This window comes from Choristoneura fumiferana, chromosome 22 (assembly GCF_025370935.1).
Source record: "Choristoneura fumiferana chromosome 22, NRCan_CFum_1, whole genome shotgun sequence".
NCBI classification, from domain to species: domain Eukaryota; kingdom Metazoa; phylum Arthropoda; class Insecta; order Lepidoptera; family Tortricidae; genus Choristoneura; species Choristoneura fumiferana.
Window position 1 is genome coordinate 5,212,753 of NC_133493.1, and position 10,046 is coordinate 5,222,798.

General features: G+C 36.4%; 1 protein-coding gene across 1 annotated transcript; it reads right to left on the reverse strand.

The window, feature by feature from the left end:
- Window positions 1–79: 79 nt before the first annotated feature.
- LOC141440240 (facilitated trehalose transporter Tret1-like) lies at window positions 80–8,406 on the reverse strand. Its single transcript, XM_074104696.1, has 3 exons — window positions 8,229–8,406; window positions 4,320–4,455; window positions 80–3,286 (listed from the first exon to the last, which is right to left on the reverse strand). The coding sequence occupies exons 1-3, from the start codon at window positions 8,319–8,321 to the stop codon at window positions 2,019–2,021; spliced, it is 1,497 nt and encodes a 498-aa protein (XP_073960797.1). The 5' UTR covers window positions 8,322–8,406; the 3' UTR covers window positions 80–2,018.
- Between the last annotated feature and the right edge of the window lie 1,640 nt (window positions 8,407–10,046).

Consider the following 10,046-nt stretch of genomic DNA (forward strand, 5'->3'; position numbering starts at 1 on the left):
ACAACTACCCGCATTTAGGGCTACGAAATAGCCCGAAACATGTCGAGCTAAACTCGGTTTAAGGCAAGAGTTATCCGTTATAATATCATTTAATATGAGTGAGTCTCACGGTAGTTTCATGTTCAATATTAGAAGATTTAAGTAAAAAAGTTTGAATGTAGGCTATCGTCTTTACTAATGTTATGTTATTAGTGAATTTAGTGTAATGAATTGCAGGTGGTAGGACCTTGTGCAAGGTCCGCCCGGATTGCTACCACCATCTTGCTCGCTAATCCTGCCGTAAAGGGGCAGCGCTTGCACTGTTGTGTTTCGGCGTAGAGAGTAAGACAGCCGGTGAAATTACTAGCACTTGAGGTATCCCAATACCCCTGGTGTGGCAGATGTTTATGGGCGGTGGTGATCGCTTACCATCAGGAGACCCACTTGCTAGTTTTCCATCCGGTCGAATAAAAAAAAATTGTTTCACAAATGAAATATGAAACAGTTTAAAAGTGTTGATGGGATTAGTAATAAACGTGCGTTTTGCGTTTGTCACTTAATAAGGATATATCATTAACATATTGTATTGTATATTTAACAAGAAACGAATAAAAAAAGTCTGAAAGGTTTTTTATTTTTGTTTATACCTTATATAGAAATACAAATCCATATCCATAAAAATAAAAAGCCAAGGTTCGACAGAAACAGAACCCACAGAGGTCTTCCGAAAATATTAAAGTAATCGGACCGTTTCTTGATTCAAAAGCGTGGGTGAACCTTGTAAATTGTTAATTAATAAATCATGTCTCACGAAAGATTAAGTGATGACAGAATCACTTAGTTTATCCTAGCACAGCCTTTGAAAATAACTTTTGAGAACACGTACGAACGATGGTTTTGCAGAAAAATTCTGTAGAGGCTTACGAAATTATAGTAGGTACTTACTGATGATGCAAATACATTTAATCTCCTTAAAACATTATGGCACTGACGTCGTGCACGAGTTAATATGACACAATTGGATAAATTTTAATATAAAGTATTTCTTTTTTAGACAAAATACCACATACAGGACTTATCACGCTAACAACTGTTTCTATTTCACGCTATCAGAAAACATTTTTAATTTTTATTCATTTTTTATGGAATAATCGAGAGAAACTAACAAAAATGCAACGTTGCCAGCTCAGCAGGTATAAACGCTCTTAATTCTTTCGTTCGGTCAGGCTAAGGTGCAAACCACTTACTTTAGTTAATATTTTTATACATAAGTAACAAAAAGTTTCCGTACATAATTCATGGCTGCCAAGATAAAAGTACCTAAACAAAATCCCTTTTTTTAACATCGTCACTGTTAAATAACCGTAAATTAAAAACAAAATTTATCTTAGACAAGTTTTGTAATTTTCATATTTCCCACTCTTTTGTTGTTGTTTATTTTATATTTACGTTTGCCTTACTTTATACTAAAGTATGAAACAGTTTAAGTTTACTTTTTTCTCTAATTTTGTATTATATTTATTTAGTACATAATCGTGGAAAAAATATTGACTTACTTATATAACGTTGCATACAATACTTTTTCTTCGACTGGGTGCTTATTAATTACAATTCAAAATTAGAGAAAAAGTAAACGTTAAATGTTTTCATACTTTAGTAAAAAGTATGGCAAACGCAAAGAAAATGTCAAAATTTGTGTAAGTTAAATTTAGTTTTTTAGTAACGTTTACTTGCCTGTGACGATGTGAAAAATATTGGCAGGCTATGGATTATGTTCGGAATGTTCTTAATCTGTAAAAAAACCATATAAATATGTAACTGTCTGCACCTTAGCCTGTCCGAACGTACGAATGAAGAAAAAAAAAGCAAGTGGTTGCAGTATCGTTTTAGCAACATTACGATACAGTGCTGTTATGGGTAATGGACAATAATATAGATTTTTCCAGAATCTTGTTATTAATGCTGTTACATTACTGTTCGTGATTATTGCTGTTTAGTTTTTGGAAAAACTTAGTAGGTATTAAGACAATATTGATTCATCATTTATTCCCATTACAAATTAACATTTCTTCACCTTCCTGCTGACTCAGAAAGTCATCACAATGTTTTTCTGTCTCAAAAAATAATTCTATATCTCTCAATGTTCGATTACTTGTCTCGGGTAGATATTTGAACAGTACTAATACAGGGAAAATAGATAGAGTCCCGTATACAGCACAAGTACCACTAAAACCTACACTTTTAAAAAGCCACGGACCAAGTTTTAAAAAGAGCGCTTGCATGGTATACATAAAACATGCAGAAACTGAACTTATAAATGGTTTGAATCGCATAGGAGTGATTTCGGAAAAAATATTTGTGCACAACAGCATGGGACCCCAACTGACTGAAAAAGAATACAGCATAAGAAGAATTAACGACAATGTATTATTTTGGTTAATTACTCCGAACTGTATTAAATATAAATATAACGATAAAGCAAAAAGGAAAAATATGGTACTGCCTGATGTAGAGAAAAACATGAAGCGCCTTGAAACTTTTTTGGCTACATAACTACCTAAGTACATGCCAAAGACAGTAATTCCATCAATAATCAGCATGCCAGTGTACGCTGCGCGGTCACTTTTGGTAATAGTTTTAATTATAACCAAGATATAAGTTTGACAAACATACTTACCACAAGACGAATAGAAAAAGAACGTGGCTATATTAAGAATCATTGGTTTATAAAATTGAGGCAGAACTATAGTTGACTTAATAAAACTAAGCACGTTTTTAATCTTTATTGACGGATGTTTTTTTGTTACAAGTAATGATAGTTCCTTTTCGGCGTTGGGACTTTGTCCCCTGAGCCAGCGAAATGATTTTTTACATTCGTCAACTCTCCCTTTGCTAGCCAACCAATACGGTGACTCAGGCCACGCGAAACATGATACTAAAGCAAAAACAGCTGGCCATATACAAACTAACGGAATGTTTCTCCATTTTGAAAAAGTGCCTATTGCATTTGAGACCCAAACACCCCAAAAAAAAGTAGCACTTTTGATAACTAGAAATGTTCCTCTATATTTTGGATGTGTTATTTCAGCCACTAGGACGATGCCCAAAATTGTATTCCCACCAAAAGTAAGTCCTTGAATAATTGTTGCAACAAGTAAAAGCTTAGCACTAGTAGCAAAGTACTGAAGGACGCAAGCTATAATCATTGGGATGCTAATAATTATAAACGCAAACTTGTAACCTTTAATTTGGGCTAAATATGGAACTGTTAATATTGTTATGATTGCTGCAAAGCTGATTCCGGAATCTGTAACAAATCAATAAAATATTAAGATAATTTAAATAATTTCATTTTTCATAATCATTGTAATCCATAACTGGACGCTGTTATGCAATACAATGTCAACCCTTAGAAAATAATTTTACAGTTGACATTGTATTGCAAAATGACAGTGGGTTGACTCAGTATTGCAAAACAGCGTCCACTATCACTTGCCATGATGTCATTTGCCATCCATGTAAATGGTGATAAATAAAACGATATACCTAATCATCATCATCATCATCCCAGCCTATATACGTCCCACTGCTGGGCACAGGCCTCCTCTCAGAACTCATAGGCTTACTTAATACTGTTATGATTGCTGCAAAGCTGTTTATACCTACTCATAAATAGCATATATATCAAGTAAGCCTATGAATTTGGTACATTTACACACTGTTGCGGCTGTGCTTATGGCAATCTCTTGGGTGGTTCGGCAGGGGCAACTTCAATGAAGAATTCCTAATTTCTATTATATTAAAATATATTTTTTTTGCTTTACAAGGATTTGTACAAAATTAAAAGAAAATAGGTTAGGACGGTTAGGTTAGAGTTGTAACAAGGCGCGAAGCGCCTTACCTACCCGGAATAGGAGCGTTGCAGGAGGAATAGCAGTCGTTCAGGTCTCTATCAGACTTAATTGAAAAAAAAAACAAATAGATTAGGTTAGGTTTAATATACATAAGGAAGGATTCGGAAAGAAGCAGCAATTATTATGGCGTTTAAGAATTCTGTCAAAAAATATTATTGCACTAAATAATATGGAAAACAATACGTACGAGAGTATATCGAATGACTTTTCTGGTAAACGAAACATTCGGGCAAATGAAATTCGAGTAAGTAAATAAAATTATAGCATATGAATTTTGGGAAAACAATAGATAACTGTTTTATGTAAATTGTCTTAATATGTTACTTGCTACGAGTAGGTACAGTGATTTTGTTGTGTTAAATGTTTTACTTTTTTTACGATCCTGCTCAAAACCGTGGTTTTACTCTTTACAATTGTTTTACTTACAAAACCAGCTTTCCATTTCTCCGTCAATTTGAATACTGCTGTTAATCGCTTTTATTTGAGGTACCATGACAGTTGCAGTTCCTAGTCCCATACCAGAGCTGAATATTAAAGCCATCGGACCCAGAGCCACAAAAATCTGAAAAAAGACAAATTAAAACTCAGATTTTTTCGAATTGCCTGCGTGTGTGATGTACCTAATAAGTTCTACTGCTGGGCAATTCTCCCTTTTTGTCAATTATTTTTTAAATGTATCTGACCAGCTAAGTGGTTGTGATGTGAAAATGAAAATTTATAATAACACACAAAGCAATATTACATTTTAGCAATATACAGTGGCCCCCAAACTAGGCTGATCTTGAGGCCCAGTGAGTTGGTTTACACCTCAGATTACAGTTGCGTGCTTTTAGGAAAGCCTAAGATAGTTTACTACAAATAATATTAAATAACTGAAAACCGAAAGTAATTGCTCAGAACCGAAAGTAGAATCGATTACACTATGTTTTTAAACTTGGTTGTATTTGTGTTCTAAAATCCCTTTTTTATTGTGCCCAGTCTAAAAGTTACGACTGCAACAGACGCCAATTTAAATTGTAGCAAGGTTGCATGCTATTTCGATAATTTAATATTGGCTGTTTTGCTGTCAATGTGTGTTGGATTTTCATCTTAAAACGTCAAAGCGCAACTGACAAATACAAATTATGAGTATAGAGTTGGAAACTGCATAGAATTACTGACTTAGCAAAACACACGAATATCTTTTAAAATAATGAAAGTATTCAACAATAAATGCAATCAACTAACTTAAATTGAGAAAATATTTTTGGGGTGTCTGAGGTTTTTAATTATATAATTAACACCTTGTATATAAAGAAGAGTTATATCAGACCATATTTTTATTTTTTATGGAAAAATCGAGAAAAGCAAACAAAAATTCAACGTTGCCAGATCAGCCACGTATAAACGCTCTTAACTCAGAATCGGCCGCAGAGTACGTTTCCTGCCATGTAAAGAGAATGGCAGTATCATCAGCGTAACAAATAACTTCAGAATTTTGGGATTTGTACCTACAATCAGGTCGTTGATATACAAAATAAAGAGAATGTACAGTCATCATCATCATCATCATCATCGGCCTATCTTAGTCCACTGCTGGACATAGGCCTCTCCAGTTGCACGCCACTGAGCACGATCCTCGGCCAGTCTCATCCAGTTCTTACCAGCTAACCTGCGAAGATCATCGCTCCACCTAGTCTGAGGGCGTCCTACGCCACGCTTGCCGATTCGCGGTCTCCACTCAAGAACTCGTTTGCCCCAGCGGTTATCAGTTCTTCGACTGATATGGCCGGCCCACTGCCACTTCAGTTTGCTTATCCGGTGAGCTATGTCGATGACTTTAGTTCTGTATCGGATCTCCTCGTTTCGAATTCGATCCTTCAGAGAAACTCCGAGCATAGCCCATAATGTACAGTCAAGGGCATAGATATCGACACGGCCAAAGTTGCAAAAACATCTATACACCACTTTATGGACTTAACATTAAGGCCGTGTATACATATTTTTGCAACTTTGGCCGCGTCGATATCTTTGCCCTTGACTTTAGCCTGTAATGATAATGACATCATGCAATTATGAAAAAATAATATTGCAAATTAAACGATTAAGCACCTTACAGGCGGCAGAATAAAATGTAAAATGAAATCAAGTCTGAAAATAATTCGTATTTCACGGTCAAATTTATTAGCACAGCTTTATTTACTTCCATCGTGACTTTCGTGTCAATACTTAACCACGAAAAACTTGAACAAAAAAATTTAAGCCTAAGTTAAGGTCTGACTCTAGTTCTCAGATACGAATTATTATTAAATACCTACTAAAACTTTACAACTTGCGAAGGCTATAATATAATTTGTATATGAAAACTAGCCAATTTAGACCTTGGGCTTCAATATATTATCATGAGTTATAAGAAGAAATCAGATTTTAACACAATATTTTAGGGAAACAATAACGTACAACTCGGAATGTACGCGCAATAATGTACGACGTGATAATCCGAAGCATTATGTCTTCCGATTATCATGCCGTACATTATCATGGTCGCGCATTATCAGGGTGTACAAAATTACTTTTACTTTATTTTAATTTACTTTTTGCACAGAAATAGTTTAATTTAAGAAGATGAAGATGAAGATTGATTTATTTGCCAACATGAACACCGATTACACCGAGAAATTTTCGGCCCCAGCGACCATCTGTTCTCCGTGCTATATGGCCTGCCCATTGCCATTTCAATAAGCTAATTCGCTTGGCTATGTCGGTGATCCTTATTTTTCTACGTATCTCCTCATTTCTGATTCAATTCCGTAGATAAACCCCAAGCATATCTCACCCGCACGTGCGCGTCCGCGGATCGGCAAGCGCAGCGTAGGACGCCCACCAACGATATGGACGGATAACCTGGTAAAAGTGGCGGGTTCACGGTGGATGCAAACTGCTTCCAACTGAGGCAACTGGAGGTCTGTGGGGGAGGCCTATGTCCAACAGTGGACGTCCTATGGCTGATATGATGATGATAATAAAAAAAATACTAGTTTCTGATTTATTCCTTTGTATTTATCCAATTACCTATCTGGATGCCGAATTTGAACTTTCTAGGTCATCTGAAACTGGGTTAGAATTTTGATCTATAGGTGTCAGTGATAAAAATGTCGATTTTTAATTTTAATATCTAAATAACCGTTTTAGGTGTGTTTATGAAATTTGGAGCACATCATATGTATCTAACAAGGGCTATGAAGAGGTCTATACTCGGGGTTTCTTTGTGGGATAGAATCAGAAATGATGATATCCGCAGTAGAACTAAGGTTACCGACATAGCCCGAAGAATTGCGGACCTGAATTGGCAGTGGAAGGGGCACATTGCTCGCAGGACTGATAGCCGATGGGGTCAGAAGTTTCTCGAATGGCGTCCGCGGACCGGGAGACGAGCTGTCGGTAGGCCTCCAACCAGATGGAGCGACGACCTGGTTAAGATCGCGGGATCGCATTGGATGCGGAAAGCGCAAGACCGGTCTGAGTGGAGAGCCTTGGGAGATTATGTCCAGCAGTGGACGTCTTTTGGCTGACATAATGATGATGATGTATCTCACAAGTCTCAACAAATGAGCCAAATTTCATATGTTTATGTGAAATAGTTTTTGAGCTATGAGGAGGTCAAAAGTGGCTCCAAAAGGTTCGGGTAAAATTACACACGGTGCTGCTCGCCAGTTTTCTTAGCTTGAACTTGGCTTGACACGCTACCACGTGTCTAGATAATAATCACCTCGTCCTCCATTGTTAATTTTTCTCAACTTGCTTTCGACCCCTCTTATCATACTTTGGACCACATTCGACTTCTCTTTTCTTAATTGGATTCATATTCTACGGTTCAATTGTTTTGTGTTTGCTGCCAGTCCATCACTATCTACCAGTCTATTTAGGATTTCCTAAAAATTTTGTGTTGAACGAAACCGGAACCCGAAGGATTTTCTAAGAGCTCAAGGACTGTGTAGTGTAAATAAAAAAGTAGCATTAAATTTGTGTTGTTCCAGAGATTGACCTGTCAGCATACCAAATTACATCCAAATTTTTAACTTAATTTATCACAAATGTCTTAAATATACATAACATTATAACGAAACTAACAAAATAGCAACTTAAAATTGAATACGTTAAAATAGACACATAATATTAAAAAAATAAAAAATAAAAGCTATGTCGAGTTTTATCATCAAATTCATACGCTTCATTTCACCACTGCGTTAGAATACACCATTTTAAAACAGAGAGTGCAAAAATTGTATCTCCCTTTTGGCAAAGCCGTCGCGGGAAAAAAAACACACTGACGACATTAATTTAATTTCTACTTACCTGTCTAAAAAGCGGTTGCTGCCAAAATTTTATATTTGATCGAACATTTTCAATTTGAATTCTTTCATCATCAATTTTGTCAGAAAACTTCATGTTTTTTTATAACAAAATGGTGTTGGTAAAATTGTACCAAACTATACCACGTCAATACTAACTACTGTCTGTATCAAAAAGAGACTTTTTTTATATTGTAATATGTTAAGTAGTAATTTGGTTCACAGATGTTAATACTGTATGTTCATTAATAATAACTCTGATGACGTTACCTATTATAGGTAGATTCATTCACGATGACGCGTGCCGTGGTTCTTATTGCAATGGCATTAATGGCAAATTTTGAGAAAATCACGCGTCTTCGTGGATGGCACTAGGTATATAGCCAAACACTTACAATACAATACAATGACTCTTTATTGTATACCATAAGATAGTTCATCATCATCATCATCATCAGCCCGAAGACGTCCACTGCTGGACAAAGGCCTCCCCCTTAGAACGCCACAATGAACGACAACTTGCCACTTGCATCCACCGGTTTCCCGCTACTCTCACGATGTCGTCAGTCCACCTGGTGGGAGGCCTGCCAACGCTTCGTCTTCCGGTTCGTGGTCGCCACTTTTCGCCCCCAACGTTTATCTGTTCTTCGAGCGATGTGGCCTGCCCATTGCCACTTCAATTTGCATATTTTTCCAGCTATGTCAGTGACTTTAGTTCTTCGACGAATTTCCGTACGGAAAACACGATGTAGATAGAAATTTTAAAAGGTAGGCAATATTTAGGAAAAACGTCCCAGATCGCTGCAATGTTGCTTAGAGTAGACTTCGTTTTCTAATTTCAGGCAGACAATTTTGCCGAGTCTGTTTGGATCCATGAGTTTCCCTCACCGTGTACTAACCGACTTCGAAAAATGGAGGAGGTTAGCAATTCTTTTTTTTTGTGTTTGTTACCTCTGAACTTCGTAATTTATGAACCAATTTGAAAAAAAATATTGTTCTTTAGCAGGTGGTAGGACCTTGTGCAAGGTCTGCCCGGATTGCTACCACCATCTTACTCGCTAATCCTGCCGTGAAGCAGCAGTGCTTGCACTGTTGTGTTTCGGCGTGGAGAGTAAGACAGCCGGTGATATTACTGGCACTTGAGGTATCCCATCTTAGGCCTCTAGGTTGGCAACGCATCTGCAATACCCCTAGTGTTGCAGATGTTTATGGGCGGTGGTTATCTCTTACCATCAGGAGACGCACTTGCTCGTTTGCCATCCAGTCGAATAAAAAAAAAAAAAAAAAAAAAAAAAATGCCTTCAATTAGGTTCCATAAGCACCAAATAAGGATCTGATTATTGGATCCTAAGGTAATCGAGGGAACTCTTCAAATATTATAGGGACACTGATGGTAATTTGGATATAATTTAGTAGTAACTCGTAATGTGCATTTGAAAATCATCATATTTTGTTGAGGTGGAACTGATGATGAAGACCACATTTGACCAACGGAGCTACTACTCAGTAACAAGTATTTCACGGGTTGAATTTCAATTACTTTAATGCTCCTCGTAATGCAATAAGGTGAATGGAACGGGTGGTGAAGCACCAGGTCTTTTGAATAATGAACGTCTCTGCATCGGAAAAAGCAATCTTTTGTAAAAGGTGACGAGCAATTGACATTTAACTATTGTATCTTAGATTATTTACAATAAAAAGCGAGGAAAAAATTTTATAACTAAAAATTTAACCGACCGGCTTCAGACTGGTAAAAAATTATTTTCATGGTTTTATAGTCGGTTAAATTTTTTGTTATATTTTTTTTATTGTGTTCTGTTAA